The following is a 21179-nucleotide window of genomic DNA, read 5'->3' as shown; positions in this document are numbered from 1 at the left end:
AATGTTTTTAAAAAAACCCCCCCCCCCCCCCCCACACACACAATTGAATACATTTTCTCTTTTCTTCACAACACGTTTTGTGAGTACTGGCATAGAAAAATATTTATAGCATAAATATAGATGCACAGACAGGAAAGGAAACCCCTATTTCAAAAAGGAGAATGTTTCGCGGAATTTTTTATTGTATGAAATAGACCAAGAACAGAAATATATATTAATTTAGAAGTGGATTTAAGCAAAATGCACCAACAATAACATATAAAGATTTCAATACCTGTGCTACACGATCAACCTCCATAATCAGCAGTCCTTTGCGCGTCTCAGGCACTTTAAGTAACAGAATCCTCTTGAGTTCTTTGACAAATACAAAACTTGTCAGGAAAAAAAATTGAGTTCTTAAATCACAAGGTACTTAAATTAAGGTATTTCTGGCACATTCTCATTTATGAGTATGCTGAGACTTCTATGTAAAGCTGCTTATAGATTCATATTATGCCATGTATCGACCAACATTGCCTAAGGTAACTACTCAAGTGAAGGTTTCTTATTTTTGATGACAAAGTGAAGGTTTCTTATGCCGACGCTATATCAACAAATTGAGTTTATTAGTTAAACTGTTAAACATTCTTGGTCTTTACTTTCAGATAAAGAAAATTTATTGAGTGGTGGTAGTAGTAGTGATATGATTTTTTAGTACTATCAAAGATTTACATGTCATAGAAAATATAGAGAACTTCTAATGCTTATTATAGTAATAGTACATAGTAACAACAACAACAACAACAATAATAATACAACAACAACATACCCAGTGAAATCCCACTAGGTGGGGTCTGGGGAGGGTAAAGTGTACGCAGACCTTACCACTACCTCGTGGAGGTAGAGAGGCTGTTTCCGGAAACAACAACAATAATAATAATAATAAATATTAGAAGTTCTCTATATTTTCTACTGGCATATAAATCTCAGATAGAAACTAAAGACTCCTAGAAAATGTAAGACCTAAAGTAAGCATGGTAATGTGACTAAAATATAATAATCCCAACTAATTGGTATTGGCCATTATAGATCATTTTCATTTTATTGTGCATTAATTTTGCTAGGACTAGGTGGACTGAACTCCAAGAGATTGTGTGCCTTCAATATAACTTCTTTCCATGTGATTTTATGTCTGCCTCAGCTTTTTTTAAAACCTCCACTCACCATAATTTCATTTTCGCACCTACAGACCGGTGCATCTAGAGGTAACACAGGACATAGCCAAACCATCTCAACCTACGTTCTCTCATTTTATCCTCGATATGTGCTACTTGTACCTCCTATTGAATGTGATCATTTCTAATCTTGTACGCATGCACTCAATTGTAGCATGCGCATCTCAGCAACATTCATCTTGTGGATCTGTTGCACACTTGCACTTCAGGCGGTCTAACATCCACTCCTATATAACATTGCATGTCTTATAAATGATCCATAGAACTTGCCTTTTCACTTCAGTAGATATTCTTTTATCAACACCTTGGTAGCAATTCTCCATTTCAAACGTTGTAACATCTTTATATCATACTATACTTTTTGATAATGAAAAAAAATGAATGTGTAATATCATACTATTCTCCTGAGACATCGAACCTAGATATCTAAATTATTTACATCTAGGCATAGCATTCCCATCGACCCCAACCTTAATTTCACTCATTCTTTTGTTGACTAAACATGCAGTGCATCTATGCAGTCTTACTTCTACTTATCTTTTTTTTCTTATGAAGTAAGAAATCTTACTTCTACTTTTCTTAAAACCTGTACTCTCAGGAGTGCCTCTCATAACTCCAATTTTTGGTCAACGCCCTTGTTTGTTTCATCAATAAGCACAATACCGTTGAATCCTAACACCAGAACAGTAGATCGAAAACTACACAAAATAATAACCTTAGCATGGTTTTACTTAAGAAAGAATGTCCAAGCATGAATTTTTGTCTCTTCAGACACCTACAGGATAAATGCACCTGTAGACTAGGAATTGGACAAAAGGTGGAACCAAATAATCAAGACACTTTGTAACTGACAACCTTATCATCATTACATACCGGGAATTATGCTGTATGTGAAACTGATGACTTGACTTGCCAAGGCCAAGTGTTTAGAAGTAATAGACTTCAAACCTGAAACCTGTAAAACTTATCCCAGTTAAGGCACAATGATATTGCATTCATATCAACTAGGGAAAAAATGTTGGGGGGAAATAGTCAGTAAGAAATGCACCCATAAAGTCAAGTAAAAATCAGTAGTGAACTACAATTACAGTTGCCTTCCAATCTTTGTCAATGTTCTAGGAATAAATCTTTTGATGCCCAAACATCTACCACCATACATTTTCTGCCAATTTATAACCTTTTAAAAATCTTTTATTCCAACAATTCTAGTCCAAAGATGTGGAAATAAGAAACCCAATCCTCTTCAATAATTTTTATCGCCTCCTTTCTCACCCCATTCTCCAGGGTAATTGGATGATGGCTAGTAAAAGGAGGATCAGAACATATCAAGGGCAGGAGCGGCACCGCTTTAGCTACGGGTTAGGCATAATCCAATAGTTTTGACTCAACCCCCATATTTGTGTTAAAAAATTCATTTGATATGTACAAAGAATTTTTCCAGAATCCACAAGTTAAAAATTCTGGCACCGCCTCTAATTAAGGGATAAAGACAGTTAAACTTCTATATTGTGTCTAGTTCATGAGATAAAAGTGGGATTGAAATCAAGAACATATTTGGTGGCTTGAGTACCTTTGGCCTACTAGTTTTTTTTTAAAAAAAAATTACTGTCCACAAAAAAATCAACAATTAGCTAGAGAATATATAATCAAGAAACCAAAACAGACCTGCATTGCTCCAGCACCAAGGACAAGCTGACAAGTCCTTGTATTGAACAATTTCAGGATTTCGACAACACGGTGAATGACTTCTGAAGATAGGCCCGGCAAGCTATTATTCATCTCAATACACTCTGACAACATCTTTACCAAAATCAAGCCGCTGAAACACAACAGGAGAATTGTCATCTTTGAAGGGTGAATTTATCATAAGAAAAAAAGAAAACTGTGAAGGGCGATCCAGCACTCTTGAATCGAAGTCCCAGTAAAAAACCCCAAAAAGGATTAAGAAGGCATGTTATCAGATAAGTTCTCTTTTCTGTTTCACACGGAAAAGAAAATGCAACATGTAGAGACAGACAAGAAAAAGTCACACAAGAAATAGCTCTAAACCAGTAGTCTTAACTCTTAAGAACTTAGTGACCAAGACACCAAGGGCAGAGAAGAGAAGACATTGAGAGGGAAAAAAATGAAAAATCTGAGAGTACCAGCTCCACCAAAAAAGAACAGACGACTTCATCAAATTGAAAGGAATTACTAACCAGTTAACCATATGATACCCAACACCTCTGAAGAAAAGAAGTCTAGTAGAAGATTTTCCACGCTCTCTTGAGTTAGTTTCATTGCTCTGAGAAGAATTAGTTTCAAATCAGCATTAGTGCTTTCAGTTTGCCAGCTGCATCATGAAGTACTAACCTGTGCTGTACTCTCTAAACGTGGAATAGAATCAGTGTGCTCTGCATTTTGTGATATCTTTTGAAGTCTAGCTTCTGCCGTAGGGGAACCATCACTGCCCAGGACCATCTCAGGGCTGCTTGGTGCAATATCAGCTGAAACCTCATCAGCAAGTTCACGGGTCTCAGATTCTGAGCAGAACAGTGATGTGACAATTGCCTGGAACTCATCAGGGACATCAATCTCAGCCCAATTTTCCTGGTCAAGAATGGCCCTCATCTTTGCCATCTGAATCAACCAACAACAGATTTAGTCTATAAACGCAAGAAGCAATGAGTCAATGACACAGATAAAGCTCAACTGAAGAAACAACTAACCCTGGATTCGTGTTGGAAATCAATAAAAGCCTTGGCCTGTGACTGCAATGTTCCCCGAATACTATAACTCAATCTTCCACCAATCTGTATATATTGGCAAAACAGGCATCAATACAACTGAAATACATATATGGAACCAGTAAAGTATGTCTTTTACAAAACAAAATAAAAATAGAGAATCTCACCTTCTCAGTAGCCGTTATAAATTCTTGAGTGATGTTATATATATTTAGAAACTCCTGTAACCTCAGTCTAGGGTGGATAGGAGAACGCACTCCAAGGATCTTTGCCCATCTGCCATGAGCAGCATCACAAGCTGCAAAAACGGCTTCTGCATTCTCTCTCAATACATCAGCTCTGTCAAAGAAAAAGTAGTGGGATAAACATTTGGAAATTCTTTAAATACAACTTATGCAGATGCTAAAAATAGAAGCCAACAACTGAAACACATGACGGGGCATTTTGCCGTTACTGATTAGAATGTGAAACCTTTAGCCACTTTCAGTGAAGTTCTAATATGCCTAGAGTAACCTCTGATCATAGTCCTATCATTTTGGAGTGTGGTGACTGGGAACAACGGCACTCCTATTTTAAATTCGAGAATTGGTGGCTAAAAGTGGAGGGATTTAATGAGATGGTCCAGGAATGATGGAATGGCTTCATAGTTGAAGGGTGTCCGGTCTATAAACTGTGCACCAAATTGATTTTGCTAAAACAAAATATGAAAGAGTGGAGTAGGAAGACCTTCTCTGAAATGGCAAACAGGAAAAACAGTCTTCTGGAGGAACTGGCTGTTTGGGACAGAACCCAGGAAGACAAAGAACTATCACAAGAAGAAATGATGGTTAGGGCAACAATACTTGTCGAACTTGAAGTACTAGCCAAACATGAAGAAGAATTTGTGGCTTAGGTCGCAGGCTCAAGCCCCACACCATGCAAAGTGAAGCCTGGTATTTAAGTGGAGAAGGGTAGAGGGGCGGGCCCAATAGCCACCGAGTTTAGAAGGCTGTGATTGGTCCAAAGGGCGGGTCACAGACGGATTTCTCGGTTATCAAAAAAAAAATGGAGGCAAAAATCTAGAACACTATGGTTGAAACAAGGGGATAAGAACACCAGATTCTTCCAAAGATTGGCAACATCACATAGAAGGTACAACACAATAGATAGATTGGTGATAAGGGGCGAGGAAGTACAAGAACCAGAAGAAATAAAAAAAGCTATGATAGATTTCTACTCCAATTTATACACCGAGCCTGAGCCATGGAGACCTACTTTTGTTCTGACAGGATGTCCTACAGTTTCCATAGAGGAGAATGATTGGCTTCAGAAACCTTTCATAGAATCAAAAGTGTTGCAAATTATCAATGTGATGGAGACAAAGCCCTCGGTGATGGTTTCACTATGAGCTTTTTCAAGGTATGCTAGGATACATTGAAGGAAGATCTGATGCAGACTACTCATAATTTTCACCAAAGGGGAATCTTTGAAAAATCTTTCAATGCGACCCTTATAGCATTGATCCCAAAGAAACCTGGAGTTGTGGAACTAAAGGACTTCATACCTATTAGCTTGATTGGGGGGGGGGTTTACAAAATTATCTCTAAACAACTGAAAGACTTAAAACAGTTATTGGGAAACTAGCAGAAGGACACCAAATGGCATTCTTGAGAGGGAGACAAATTCTTGATGCATCCCTGTTGGCCAATGAACTGGTTGACTCAAGGGTTAAACAGAGGAAACCAGGGATCATATGCAAATTAGATGTTGAAAAGGCCTATGACCATGTCAATTGGAATTTTCTCCTCAAAAATTTGAAAGACATGGGTTTTGGTAGTAGGTGGATCAAATGGATCAGCTTTTGTATCTCTAGTGTGAAGTTTTCCCTTATAATAAATGGCAACACAGAAGGTTTCTTTCAATCTCACAGGGGTTTTAGGCAAGGGGACCCCATGTCACCTTTCCTATTCTTGCTAGCTATGGAAGGTCTAAATCACATGTTCAGGATTGCAAATGCAAATAGATGGGTGAAAGGTTTTAGTGCTGAGAGGGGAAGATCTGGAAGTATCACATCTGTTATATGCAGATGATGCCTTAATTTTCTGTGAAGCAGAGTCAAGTCAGATCAGGCATCTTAGAGCCATCCTAACTATTTTTTAAGGAATCTAGGGTCTTCATGTAAACTGGTTGAAAAGCCACATCTTCCCTATCAACCAGGTTGGGAATTTGCAAGAGTTGGTTGCTATTTTGGGTTGTCGTGGACTCCTTACCAACTAAATATTTGGGGTTGCCATTAGGGGCCAAAAATAAAGAATTGGAAGTGTGGAGTGGGGTGATGGAAAGATGTGAGAAAAAATTGTCAAGGTGGAAAAGTCAATATCTATCATTAGGGGGCAGATTGACTCTCATCAAATCAGTACTGGATGGCCTCTCAACATACATGATGAGCCTTTTCCCTATACCAAAGAGCATTGAGCAAAGATTTAACAGGGTGAGGAGGTCCTTTCTATGGCAAGGAAACAAGGAGAAGAGAGGTTACAACCTGGTGAAATGGGATGTTTTGACCCTTAACAGTCAGCAAGGGGGGATTAGTTTGAAGAACCTCAGAAAACAGAACACTTCTCTTTTGCAAAAATGGCTTTGGAGGTTCTGGCTTCTGCTCAGAAGAGACTGAACAAGCCATCTGGAGAAGATTTATAGCAGGGAAATATGGTTTACTTACTCAATGGACAACTGAGGAAGTTGTGGGCACCATTGGGTGTAGTGTCAGGAAAACCATAAGAAGACTGTGGCCCCAGTTCAACAATAACATCTCAATAACTGTGGGTAATGGTTTAAAAACTGACTTTTGGAATGAGGTGTGGATTGGAGAAGATAGTCTTAGAAACCCTTTTCCACACCTATATACCTCAAGTCTTCAGAGGAATGCCAAGGTAGCCCAAGTTTGGAGCCAACATGGTTGGGATCTCTTATTTAGAAGAGCATTTAATGACTGGGAAATTGGAGAAGTTGCCAATTTATTGGAAGTTCTAAACTCACATCCAGCTCTATCTGTGAGACATGACAAACCTAGATAGAAACTACACAGTAAGGGGGTGTTCACAGTGAAATCATGTTATTGGAATCTTAACACACTACAGACAGAGCTAGACAGATGGCCTTGGAAGCTAGTTTGGAAGACCAAATGCCCTCCAAAGGTGGCTTGTTTTACTTGGTTGGTATGTAGAAAGGCATGCCTAACTCATGAGGCTTTACAGAAAAGGGCTGGCAGATTTGCTCAAGATGTGTCATGTGTGAGCAGGAAGAAGAAACCAATGATCATCTATTCCTTCACTGTAAGGCAGCTTTGAGCCTATGGAACATGTTTTTTTGTTTGTTAGGAGTTAAGTGGGTGATGCCTAACACGACAATGGAACTCCTAAGCAGTTGGAAAGGTATTGGCAACAGAGGAAGAAAAGAATTCTGGTGGAGAACTATCCCAGCATGCATATGGTGGACTCTTTGGAAAGAAAGGAACTCAAGGTGCTTTGATGGACAAAAAACTAACTTACAGAAAATTAGAATGAATTGTATAAGCCTTTTGTTTTTTTGGAGTAAACAAAATCTGATAGGGGAGCTAATAGAATTAGTTGATTTTATAGGAAATTTGTAAAGAATACCCTATGTGGGATGTAAGTTTCCAATTCATCATTATGATGAATCATTTGGTGTGAATACAAGGTTACCCTTTTCTCAAAAGATTCAAATATTATTAACAAAGAGCATTAACTAGCCCGTATACCAAAATGTAGAAAACCTTACAAAAATACATGATTTTCTATGATAGCCACCCATCATCATACAAAAAGCAACTTCATTGGTGCACAAAAAAGAAATAAAGGAAAAGAGGCTATTTCTCAAGTGTATGAAATTTTTCTCTATTCCATCAAAAGCTTTCTCGTTCCTCTTTCTCCATATGGTTCACATCAGGGCTAAAGGTGCAACTTCACATGCTCTGCATCTCCTCCTCCATCTTCTACGAGCCCAGCTAAACATCGTTTCTTTCATAGTTTTCGACATTACCCACTCAAAACCAAGCCATCTCATCAGCTCCCTCTCCCCCATAACGAAGATGCTACCTGGCAATGTAAGAGTACGTGATCTACGTCTTCCCCTGATTCTTGTACATGAAGCACCAACTATCAGACGTAGTCTTTCTCTTCCTCAATCTCTCTGCAGTCAAGATCCCCCTCCCCCCTCGTGGTTAATCGTGTGAAAAAGCACACTTTTCTCGGTACTCTCGGGATTCACATCAAGGTATGTGGGAAAACAATCTACTCTCTCACCAAAAGCTTCACATAATAGGACTTAACGAAAAAGACTCTATTTCCCCATGTTCCCCATTTCCAAACATCCTGACAATCCATAGTAATTTTTTGTTGGTGGAGCAAGCCAGCAAAGTTTTCAAATTCTCCGAACTTCCCAGTCTTGTAAGTTTCTGCTAAACCTCAAATCCCAAAACACTTCACCCCCTTGTAAATTCCACAATTGTATAATCGACATCCTATTTTGGCAAGAAATCTTCTACGTGTTAGGGGAAGTGAGACTCAAAATAGTGTTTCCACGCCACCAATGACCCCAAAAACTCACCCTACTCCCTTTACCTACTCGAAAAGAAGTACTCTCATTGAACTCTTCCCAGCCCTTTGAAATATTGCTCCATAGCCAACAACCGTAGGGGAGCGTTGAATTTTTAGTCCTCCAACCCCCCCTCCCCCTCCATAACCCCAATCACCCCCCTCCAAAAAGCATTTACCTCTACCCCAAATCTCCATAACCATAACCACTTTCCTAAAAGTGCCTTATTAAAGACCCTTAGATCTTTAAATCCAAGGCCACCTCAATATTTTGGTGTGGTAACAGACTTCCAATTCACCAAATGAAACTTCTTTTCCCCTCACGAGTCATTCCATAGAAAATCTCTCTGCCCTTTTTCCAACTTCTCTGTAACACTAGCAGAAGCTTGTGCTTCTTTAAGCCAACCACTTTAAAGAACTCAACCGACACAAAAAAGCTCCCAGTTCAGACAGTCTCTCATCAATCACCTAATTTGCTTTTCAGAATAGTCCTGACGTTTTACCAACATAGGCTTGTAAAATGTAACACTCAGTGAATTCGGGTTAAGTTTGAAATCATTTTATGTTTGTCGTTAGACCGGGACTATTGAATCTGTGAGATTTGGGGTAAATTACCTGTCCTATTTAAAGATAGTCATGTCTAGATTCCAACGTTACCCGTTCGTCAATCTGAGCACCATACAAAAAGTTATGTATGTTATACTAGAGTCGGGCATAGAAATCTAAGTGTTCGGGTGGGAATGGGGGTGCGACACACTGGCCATCGCACTCAACTCAAGGCGATGCCCATCGCACCCAAGTTGGCGCCGTGACCAAAGCGGTTGAGGAGGAAAAATTGTTGCAAGTGTTGGACACGAGATTTCTGGTAAATAAAGAGAAATCAAAAAGACAAAATATAAAATAAGGGATTAGGAATGTGAATAACCTGAAATTTCTCGATAAAGTCGATGACGTTATACCATCATTTCCATTCCCGTGAGAAGAAGAGACCTTGGCAGAGTTCCTTTGCACAGAAAGTTGCAGCGAGGAATTTACCTGATCGGTGGTTTCATGAGCTGTTTCTGAAGCCGCTGCTCCAAGTGCAATTGCAGCAGCAACTGAGTCAGCGGCATAATGGCCATCAAGATGGCACAAAATCCACTCAATGGCTCTTTTAACTTCAGATGCCTGTGCTAAGTGTGCCTGCATTCACTAAAAGTAAAATATCAAGTTATATCATACCAAATCAGATGGAACAAAAACAGGAATCGGTAAGACAATTGCACAAAGCACTTTTCCAGACAGCTGCATATGGGTAACCAATTATTCAAGACAAACCAGGAATCCAGATCAAAACTATCTCCATTTGGTTGTGTATGCAACATTTCTCAAGGAAAATATTTACCATGTGAAATTCTATGATCATTTCTCGTGCTTAGGAAAAACTATAATTTTGTGGCTTTGATGCTAGTGGAAAGTTTTGGATTGTCATGATAGTGTTGGATGAGAACAGCAAGTACTGACACGTAGATATTCATAGAAGGAATCAGACATAAACAAAATGACTGGTGCCCTTATGGCACGTACATTTGGCTTCTCATTTTTAGTTTAACACGTTTTATTTTATCTCAACTATTGAAGACCAACTAAACAGCTATAAATAGTGAACTATTAGTGCGCCACCAAATGAATCACATTTAGGTGATGAGTTTGGAAGGGATACCCAGCACCAAGAGTCTACTGGATATGTACATCACATGAAGAGGGGCATACAAATGTGTCCAACATGTTCTTTTTGTGAGCAAAAGGCAGAGACAATCCACCATCTGTTTTTACACTGTAAAGTGGTTAGCCAACTATGGAACCCGTTTACTAATTTCATAGGCATAAACTGTAGTTGATGTGCTAGATTGTTTATAGGCAGCAGTTTAGAAACTTTAGATTAAGACTGTCTTTCTCTGTAAGTTGTGACACTTTTAAAGGGGAGCTACAGTTTTGTTGTAGTATACCTGTGGATAATAGACTAAAGCTACCAGTTTCAAAAAAAAAAATATGGCACTAAAATATGAAACGAGAAGCCATATACACTACAATGGCCTACAATGACTAGTAATATTTCGTCACTAAGATTATGAACCTTGTTCAATAAGTATGATAATATCGTGGAATAATTACATGCAGAACCAACAGTAACAACTATTTAATTCATCTGGTAGACAACCCTATACCAGAAGCAGTATTGCAGAACTTCAGCTTTTAATGCAAAGGAAAAAGATCTCGGAAAGCAGGTTATCAGCAGTTAGAGTAGCAGCACCCACATAACGAAAACCTATCTGCCATGCAAATCAATTTATTGAAATTCAATAAAAAAAAAAGGGATTCAGGAAGTAACTGAGACCAAGATCTAAGCAATTTATACTCTATCAGAGCTTAAGGCTCAAATCGAATGAGTCCCATCAAACAGCGCAGGTACATGATAAGGCTAAATCAGTTGACAAATATTAAGGCTCAACTAATTTGACATTAAAAGAGATATTTGATTTCTACCAAAAAAAGAAGAAGGGAATATTCAATGAAGCAGAGTTGAGGCCTGTCTGGAATTTGAGATGGGAAAAAAAAATTAGATGAAGAATGGTCTGCAAAGATCATTTAATTAGAAAGAGGTTTTATTCATCACAAAAATAGTACATGTAAAAAAACCATTGACCAAAAATGATCACTTAACTTATAGCAAGACCTCATAGTTACCTACCTTTGAACATTTCTTCAAAGAGGAGAAGTATGAAAAGATCTTAAATGCCGTAACTTTGGCTCCATAGAAAAGGGGGTATGGGACTAAGAGATTTTAAACATCAACCTCTTTTTGGTTTGGGTAGGGGACCAAGAAAAGGTGTGTTTTATAAACTCTTTAAGACTTATCCAAAAAGGAGTAAATTTATTTTCAAATGAGCCTGAAGATATTTGGCTCAAACATTAAAAGCTCGTGAGCTTGGATCTCTTAATATATATTAACCTACGCCATATTGTCCTGTTGGATGCTTAAGTTATCTAAACGAAGAGCATCTTAAGTGGTAGCTCAGACTCAAATGATTAGGTTTAATTGGGTTCTTGAATATGAACAATGAACCTGAAAGTGCATGAGCTTGGCCAGCTTATTTGATCATAACTTACTCCTTGCATACTGTGTGGCATCAATCAACCAATCAAGTAGGCCTCAATCCCCAACAAGTTGAATCAACCATATGAATCCTCTATATCCTTTCCGTTCTATTCATGTCCATTTTATCCAATTTAATTAGGCATATTAGAGGTCATTCAAAAAGAAATCCCCTAGATCTACCACTAATCCCTACATCGACATACAAATCCTTTTTTTAATTCTTCAAAGGAAAAAAGGGAAGTAACATATCATTATTGCAGCATAATCCCGATTGAACAAAAAGATACAGTGAGGTACACATTACCTGCACTATCAGGAAAACAGCCTTCAAAAGATGAACAAAACATTCAGGCGACAAGCTTCTCAATCTACTGGCAAGGGATGAGCTTCCACCTGAGTAAGCATATACATGATATCAGGAACTATAGCATGAAATCTACCAGCACACTCCTTTGCATGAATGATGAAGTTGCATCACTGATCCTTAGCCACATCTTTTACAGCACTCTATTTTCAAATTACAAGAAAAGGAAGAAGAAGAGAACCAATCTTTTGCACACCAAATTCATTTGCATCTGAAGCTCTTTCTTATAAAAATGAGATGTGAGCCTAATAATATACACTCACCATCAGCATCAACTGCTCGTTCTCCTGCAACAAAATCTGAATCCATAGGTTGGGCACCAAGCACCCGTAGCAGTTCTTCAACTGCCATCTTAATGGCAGTTTTCATATCAGCCGTAAGAGTGTCACGGTATATTCTCAATACAGCAGGGAGTTTTGCCTGGATATTACAACAGTCAAACATATCCAAATATTTTTACCAAACACTCTAAAAATGCTGACGGAAATATACGTAGACTTTACAACTACAAAACAACCCAGAATAAAATTTGTTTCATTTGGCATAAATTGCAGCCGGATTGGAACCGATGCTTAGTCAAGTTGATGACCAATAATTAGTCAATCACAAGGACACAGAAAATGGTACATAAGAGGGGTAAAGGGATTGTAGTCCTCTCTATGCACTAATCACTATTTCCTAGAATCTTCAGCTATGCTCCTCCTCCATTATTCTCTTCTAAACTGAAGTACATAAATAATAAATTAAGACAATCTTCACCAACACTTGTTACTTCCAGATAATACATATACTCCATTTAGCGTCGTATCACTGTTGCAAGTGATTAAACCATGGCCAGCCCATTACATCAGATCTTATACACACAAAAGTGAAGAATTTGGGGAATAAAATCAATGTCAAGAGGGGAAAAAAATTGAGAATATGATAAAATCAATGCCAAGCCAAATTTTCTCAACAAGATACTGCTCTATTTGGATAATGACACCTCTAACCCCGATTCAGCTCTTAAAATTATTCATTTCTTTATTTACACTTAAGGAGTATAATCCCATCCAAAGCTACACATATTTTAGCTCGAATAGTACCATTCACCTAACACTGAGAAAGAGTGATTCTGCATCTTTTCGAGGGTGTTTTGTTTTCTATACTTGGCAGATAGCATGATTGTGATCATGTCATGGCATTCAACAATCACCATTTACCACCCAAAGAAAATCAATACGCCACCAACACTTTACAAAACAAGTTAATACCAATATTACTCAGTGAAAAAATAGAGATACTCACGGTTCTAAGCAACCCAATAACAAAAGGAAGTAGCCGGTCTCGCAAATTATAAGTGTCTTCTTCATCTAATTTAACCTGCAATACATAACGTCAACGTTCAGATGACTGATCGTCGAGTAGCATGATGACTGGGTTCATAGATCCAGTTAAACTAAAGGATGATTAAAAAGGAACAAGAAAGAAATTCCCTCAACAATTAGAACATTGAGCAAAAGAAAAAACATAAATTACATTTAGAATCAAGCATGGAACGTATTAAATATATACTCCAAGGTCAACCAGAAAAAGATACAACTTGAAAGATTCAGACACTTAAAATATCGTCTGTTATCTTCCTAGCCCCTCAAAACCTAGTTTCATGAACCAAATAGGACAGATACCACTAAGGCGCTAACAGGAGAACTTCCACACCAGACAAGTGCCACAACAGATCTATGCAAAGAAGATAGCACAGATTAATTTGTTACTTTAACATTTTTCATTAGACAATATGGTGGTAGAACTCAGAGCATTACTTAAGTGCATTAAAACACAAGCCTTTGATGGTAAGCAGGTTATCATGCATCAAAGCTGCTTTCTTAATTTTAGCTTTAGAGACATCATCCTTAGTTACTGATGACCTATCCACCTTCCTCCAAATATATGGAAATGGGCTACTTAAAAGTAGTACAAGCCTCTTATCCCCTTCCTTCCTACTTCATAGCTCTCTTTTTTTCTTTTGTTTCAGGAGGGGAACTGAGGTTGAAAATAAGCATTAGTTTGAAGGATCCCGAAGATGAAGGAAACTAAACTCATCCAAAAGAAAGGAAATTTGCAGTAAAAGAGAATGCCTGAAGTTGGGTGCAACGTGGCAATAGCTAATGATACAGAAGCCGTGATTGAATTCTTGAGTTCATTACATAACTTGTAATGAGGCTTTCATCTGTAAATAATTGCCAGCAGTTTTGCTGCTCTTTAGCACAATACCCTTTACCCATCCAAAAAAAGAGAATGACTGGAGTTGGGGTTGGCAAAGACAAATAGGGAACTATTACATTTGCAAATCATTATTTTGTAGTGTTGTAAGGTTATAATAGGTTTTCGCTTCTTACAGTGGACAAGGGCTTATAGAAGACATCTTGAAATATAGTTTAGGCAAGAACAGTAACGTGCAGGATAATTTAAACAAAACCACCAGCTATCTAAACGAAACAACGCTTCTTTGTTTCATTTTCTTTTTCTGGCAATCACATGCATCCCTTCACATTTCAAGAGCTTGCAAAGGTGCTTGCTACTTGGTAAATTAAAGCAGACATTTTCATTAAAAACGTCCTACTGCTAATAGAAAGAGAGTACGAGTACAAGTACCCAGAAAAAAATTTCTTAAATGTTAAACTCAATATTGTGTTCAAATCATCTTTTCAACTGGTGATATACACAGAGTAAAGCTGTTTTTCATCTAAACTGTCTAGTAACACTGTTTTCTCCAAAAGTGTAGCAATTTTTTCAATTTGATTTGTGCACTGAAAATATCTAAACCAAGTACATCAGTATACAAGTACATAAAAACATGCTTACTTCATGGCCTTCTCCATTCATGGAAATTGTCGTCTGCACTTTAAATTTTGATGTACTTAGAGCATCCACGTTGCCAGCTCCGTGTATAGATATACGCATAAATTCTGCTGAAAGAATGCTACAAGACTGGATCCGGTAAGTTACAACATTGTACTAAAGATTACTTTGAAAATAGTGTGGTGTTATAGATTCTAAGTTCAAAAGATGTATTAAAGGAAATATAAAATAGTGGAGCACAGTAGAATGGTAACGTTTTACTGCCAAAATGTGGAAATACAACTCGTAATCAATACACTGGAAGGAACTAGCAACAAACTAGTGCACTGGATGGTCATGCCCTAAGCATTGATATTTTAGCTAATTAGATAAATCTAACATGTTAGTTGTTAGAAATTTTATCTAACTAACCCAAGAATGAAAACAGAAACATAAAATGAATTACTTCTTTATTTTATATCAGAAACGGTTTGTAACCCCCTATAAAACTTACAACATAATCATCCAAGAAACCCAAACAATATCTATGCAAACTGGACAATTTGGTTAATCCTTTGAACAAAGAAAACGAAAAAAACAACTACTTTGGTCACTACATAATACACATGAGATAATAGTTTGTTCTGGATGTTATCATTAATCAAACAGAATCAGAAACGGGCATTACTATCACAACTGCCTCAATAAAGATATTAGCAGACATTAGCCACCAAATTTTGCTACAGCAAATTGAAACAGTGTTTAAGATTTATTCATTTAGCATTATCAAGAACTCAAACACCTTAAAAGGTATTCTTCCAATAATGTGAGAGAACCTGCACAAAAATCCAATCCGAATAGTCTAACCTGTTAATGGAATCAATTGAAGCGGCTAACTGGTCACGAACATGGCGGAAACAATGTAGACCAGCTAATTCATCTCCATCCTGTTAAGCATAAATGAACATTGACACTGCAGTAAGTACAAAGGTTATAACAGCTTCATCTTCTATAATAGCTTTTGCAACAGACAATCCACATAGTTGTGCCAAATATTTTGCATTGAAGCGAATAACAAAGCTTGAAGCCTATTAACCAAATAAATCTATCTATCCACAAGAAAAAATATTAACCAACTGGATCACAAAATAGTTCGCTATATTCCAACTTCAAGTTACAGAAAGGGATAGCGACCAGTTTGGCCTCAATGAACACAGAGGTTGATCAAGGTAAAAACTAGTTAGGTAGTGTTCAACGCCTAGAAGAAACTAAGAATTAAAAATGAACAGAGAAACAAAAAGACTTCTGTACATACCAATAAATGTTGTAAATCATCTATAACATCTAAAGCTCCGGCACAATCTGCAGATGCAACAAGCTGCATAAAATATGTGAATATGTGTCAGATTATAACCATTCAATAGACCCGTATCTTTTAAATAAGAGATATTATTTTAATATAATAAAAACAAACACCAGAAGGTCTGGAAAATCAGTAACTTGTCAATATGGAGAATAAAACTGAAACATCAAATTTTTTGAGACAAAAAATGAGGAGGTGGGAACTTACAACCCACAGGGAGCAGAGAGCATCATCAGTAACATCTACAAACTTGACATTATTCCTGTATAGTCGACTAAAACTTCTACTTCCCCACCATATCTTGTTTACACTAATAATAAGAAAGGCTGAGGCAATTCATCTTAATTTTCTGGATGTTGCTGCTTTTACCTTCAAAACATCGTGCATTTCTTTCCCTCCATATTGTCCACCATGTGCATTTTAGAATTTCAAAGGTATTCTTGGGCATTACCCAACTCACACCTAGTATACACAAGAACATATTCCACAAATTTACAATTGTTTTGCAGTGCAATAACAAATGGCCATTGATCTCTGCTTCTTGGCCACATAGAGAACACCTTGAGCAAAAGGTGTAAACCTCTTCTTTGTAACACTTCACGAGTTAAACGGGCTCTTCTAATCACCAACCATGTAAAACAAGAGACTTGTTGAGGAATTTTGACCTTTCAAATTAACTTCCAAGGAAATCACTGCCAATGACCGGTTATTATTCATTCTCTAGTAGCAAAACTTTACTATGAAGACTCCCTTGCAATGCAGATTCCAAATTGGTTTGTCTGGACCAATGGAAGTGCCTGAGAAAGTGTTCAGTACCGGAGCATACTTGCTACTCCATCAACTTCCCAATTATTTAGAGCCCTTTGGGAGATTAGGCCCCATCCTTGAGGGCTTCACATCTGAGAGACAGTGGCATCTTTTGTAGGGTTATGATGTGTAGGTCTTCTGAGAAAAAAGCTTTTAGATTGCCTTCTCCTATCCAGTGTTCATTCCAAAAATCTGTTTTCATACCATCTCCCACTTTGATGGACATGTTGGTATTGAAGTTGGGCCACATCCTTCTGATGGTTTTCAACACACTACAACCAAAAGTTCCCAAAACTTCCTCAGTGGTCCAAAGATTCAATAGTCCATATTTATGTGTAATGAATTTTCTTAAAGCCATATATTAATTGCAAAATCTCCAGAACCACTTCTTAAATAGACTAGCACTGTGTAGACCAAGGTTCTTTATGCCCAAACCTCCTTGATTTTTTCTAAGTGTTAAGACATCCCACTTCACCAGGTTGTATCCTCTCTTCTCCTTGCCAGATGAAAGCCCTCCAGTCCTCAGTTTATTGATCTTCCATTCAATGCTCCTGGGTATAGGGAACAAGCTGATTATATATGTGGGGAGGGCATCCATCACTAATTTACAAGTGTTTACCTCCCAGAGATAGGTATTGACTCTTCCATTTCACTAGCTTCTTATCACATCTCTCCAGCACTTCACTCCAAATTTCTAGCTAATTGTTTTTTGCTCCCAATGGTATTCCAAGGTATTTTATAGGTAGGGAAGCTACTTGGCAGCCTAGGTTCTCAGCTAAGATCTGCATATCATCAACTTGATTGACTGGCTAGAGGAAACTCTGTGTCAGTTAACATGTAACCCAGAGATGCCTTCAAATATGGTTAGGATTGTCCTTAAATGTCAGATTTGTACCACTTCTGCGTCATAAAAACTAGAGAATCATCTGCATAGAAGAGGTGTGTAAATTCCATATCATTGCCCTGAATCCTGATTGTCTGGGCAGAGCAACCTTTCATCCACTCATATGCATTTGCTTTCCAGATCATGTAATTAAGACCCTCCAAGGCTAATATAAATGGAAAGGGTGACATAGGCTCACCCTATCTAGGTATTTCCATTTATGATTAGGGAGAATTTCACACTGGATATGCAGAAGTTTATCCAGTTAGATCCATTTGCTGCCAAAACCCATGTCTCTTAGTATTTCAAGTAAGAAGGCCCAGTTGACATGGCCATAGGCCTTCTCAATGTCAAGTTTAATTCTTGGTGTTTTTTGCTTCACCTTAGACTTAGAGTCCCACCAATTCATTAGCCAATAAAGCTGCATCCCTGATTTGCCTGCATAGTCATTTGGTGGCATTGGTGCTCATCCACCAGTTTTCCCATAACAGTCTTTAGCCTTTCAGTGATAAGTTTGGAGATGATTTTGTACACTCCTCCTATCAAACTTATCGGCCTGAAGTCTTTTAACTCCTTTGCTCCATACTTCTTTGGGATTAATGTAATAAAGGTATCATTTAAGGACTTCTCAAACAAATCATAATGATGAGCACCTATAACTTTTCACAGACCAAAGAATACATTTTTAAGATCCTTTTACTTTATGTGTGCTCTTCCATCTATGAATTGCCTTTGCTCTCTAACCTTCTAATTGTTATTGACTGATCAAACATTTCTTTATAATCATAGAAGGGATGACCACCCATTTGATGCTTATCAGTGAAACATTCTACCTCACTACTCAAATGAATTGTACTGAATGAGTTACGAAATAGGGCAGTATTCCTTTTGGTCTTAAAATAAGAGAGCAAAGGTTCTGTATAGTATATGCAATTTCCTTTAGAGAATTATATAGTCTTATATGCCAATTGTGGACAGGATATCAAAATGAACTAAATGTGTCTGCCTAAATACTCTAATAGGTCCATGGGTCAAAGTTATGAGATTGTATGTAAAAACTGATCTTTTGGATCTGCTCTCTTCCACATAAAACTTAATACACTTTCTCGAACCAAGGATGTCTAATTCAAATCTAGACTGAAGTATCACCATCATAAGAATTCAAATTGCCACAAGAATAGTTAACTTTTCTACCAGGTGCTTACTGAAAAAATAAGACCTAATAACTTGCTTGCTGTAATTCCACAACATCATCTCGGCTATATTTATAAAAACTGTGAATCCTATAATAGCTTTACTTTCTTTCATGGATCCCACCGTATTTTTAACAACAAAGAAAAATAACAATTCTCTTCAATACCTATTTCTATCAGTCTTGTACAAGCAGCTACTCTCTTTTTTTTGAAAAAGGTAACTTGTATTATGAACAAAAGGAATACTCAGAAGTAGTCCACTAATACTTACAACAAAATTACAGAGGGAGAGGTGACCCTACTAATGCTTCATAAATAGTCTAAAACAAGCAGCTACTTTTATGACAAAGCATGAGTTGCAACAACTTCACTCTATATCAGCAGATAAATTTTTCTGCTGTAATAGGGTCTATTTACATTCTTACTTAATTCATAGAAATCCCAACAATTGTTCCCAAGTTCTTATATCATTTTGTTCGCAGAACTTAGGCAAGAAACCAACATAAGATATACATAACGGAAAAATATTAAAGAAATCAGTACATACCAACTTGAGAGTTGAAAGAGCTTGATTAACATAAAGTATAAGGTTCAACTTGTCCTGGTGCGAAATCAATTCACTCCTCTGAACATTCAACTCTTGTACCTTTCTAGCAGACCCCACCAAATTGTCATCCAAGAGCTTTATAGTCTCCTTTAATTCCCTTATCCTATCACACCCCACAACAATCTTCGAATTTAAATCCTCTAACTGACCTTGTGCCTCAAAAAAGGAATTTGATCTCAAGGAAATCTCCCTAACCAAGTGCAATTCCACTACATCCAAATACTGTGATAGCTTCTCCTGTGTAACCAAATTTTCCGCAGTGGTCCTAAATGGGCAGGCAGCTTTAAAAGTAGCACCATCCTCTAACTCAAAATCCTCTTTGAAGTATAGCGCAGGGACTTCCTTCAAGCAAGCAACGAGGGCATTTTGGTCGTCTTGATCTTCCAGTGACTCAAACCTCGCGTGCTGTTGAATGTCGTGGAAACGAGCATATGGGTCGGAGATGGAAGAGAGATAGGATTGGAAATCAGGGACCCGGGTTTCGGATCCGGGTTTGGGTAGAGTTGATAGAGGTAGGAAGTCGGGTGTCGGGATAGATGATGAAGTGGACCACCACCAGAACCCATCGGATTTTCCCGCATGTGGGTTGTTGAGAATGGAGGCTAAGCTTTGGCTATGAGGGCTGCTGCTACTGGCATCGGAAATTGATTTGGTCAAGAATGGAGTATTGTTGATAGTAGAAGGATTACTTTCAAACCTTCCCAAAGAACGGGAAGGCTGAGAATCCATTTTTGTTACTCTCAAGAAGATCTCAGGACCATATATATATGTAATTATAGTGTAAAAGTGTGTGTGATCTCAAATGAAACTCAATTAGATAGAGAAAAAAGGGATTCTTGGGTGTTTGAGTAGAAACTTCGAGACGAAGATGGATCTGCGCACTCTGCAATGGAGGAAAGTGCCACCAAAAGGCAACAGCAAGGAGGAAACGGGTTGGGGGGAGAAGTGAGGATTACGAGAAGTTAGGGGGCCAAAAGGAGGCGAGAAAATGATAATGGTCCATTGGGGACCGTTTTGTTCACTGATAAAGTTATTTCGAGATTAATAAATTAGATAGAATAATATGTGATATTTATAATTAAGATTGTGATTAAATTTCTATTTTGTTTATTTGAATGTACATAAATTTAGTGAGTGTTTAGCCATGCATATATTTGGAGTTGTTTTTTACTACTCGTTGTTTTTTGAGAGATTTTAAATGAAACAAGGTAAAAACACTTTTTTGTTGCTTTTCAAAATTTTGAAAATTTTAGAATTTAACTTTAAGATGAATTTCAAAATTTTATGGTCAAACATATTTTTCAGAGTTCAACTTCAACAAAACTAAAAATAAATTCATGGTCATGTCTAATTTTAATCTCAAATATAATTTTAAATATCTCACTTTATTCCGCATGTTGACCAAACGACCCCTTAATCTTCTTCGTTTTCAACATAAATATAGTGAGATTTTATTTATTTATCATAA

General features: G+C 37.5%; 1 protein-coding gene across 2 annotated transcripts in view; it reads right to left on the bottom strand.

The window, feature by feature from the left end:
• The window catches only part of LOC102579328 (vacuolar protein sorting-associated protein 54, chloroplastic-like), a 27588-nt gene extending 6849 nt beyond the window's left edge, over positions 1 to 20739 (bottom strand). The window contains exons 1-15 of one of the 2 annotated variants that reach the window (XM_015311168.1): positions 19652 to 20739; positions 16174 to 16236; positions 15726 to 15805; positions 14883 to 15000; positions 13326 to 13400; positions 12302 to 12458; positions 11979 to 12067; positions 9461 to 9717; positions 4108 to 4279; positions 3923 to 4006; positions 3567 to 3833; positions 3413 to 3498; positions 2880 to 3033; positions 2088 to 2169; positions 275 to 354 (exon numbers count right to left, since the gene is read on the bottom strand). In XM_015311168.1, coding sequence (XP_015166654.1) covers positions 275 to 354; positions 2088 to 2169; positions 2880 to 3033; positions 3413 to 3498; positions 3567 to 3833; positions 3923 to 4006; positions 4108 to 4279; positions 9461 to 9717; positions 11979 to 12067; positions 12302 to 12458; positions 13326 to 13400; positions 14883 to 15000; positions 15726 to 15805; positions 16174 to 16236; positions 19652 to 20440 — 2553 coding nt within the window. In that variant the 5' untranslated portion in view covers positions 20441 to 20739. The remainder of the gene's footprint in view (positions 1 to 274; positions 355 to 2087; positions 2170 to 2879; positions 3034 to 3412; positions 3499 to 3566; positions 3834 to 3922; positions 4007 to 4107; positions 4280 to 9460; positions 9718 to 11978; positions 12068 to 12301; positions 12459 to 13325; positions 13401 to 14882; positions 15001 to 15725; positions 15806 to 16173; positions 16237 to 19651) is intronic. The other variant, XM_015311167.1, reaches the window with a different exon arrangement.
• Between the last annotated feature and the right edge of the window lie 440 nt (positions 20740 to 21179).

Source organism: Solanum tuberosum, unplaced genomic scaffold (genome assembly GCF_000226075.1).
Source record: "Solanum tuberosum cultivar DM 1-3 516 R44 unplaced genomic scaffold, SolTub_3.0 scf00141, whole genome shotgun sequence".
In the NCBI taxonomy this organism is placed as follows: domain Eukaryota; kingdom Viridiplantae; phylum Streptophyta; class Magnoliopsida; order Solanales; family Solanaceae; genus Solanum; species Solanum tuberosum.
The sequence above is the reverse complement of the archived record's forward strand: the minus strand, read 5'-3'. Positions and strand labels throughout refer to the sequence as shown.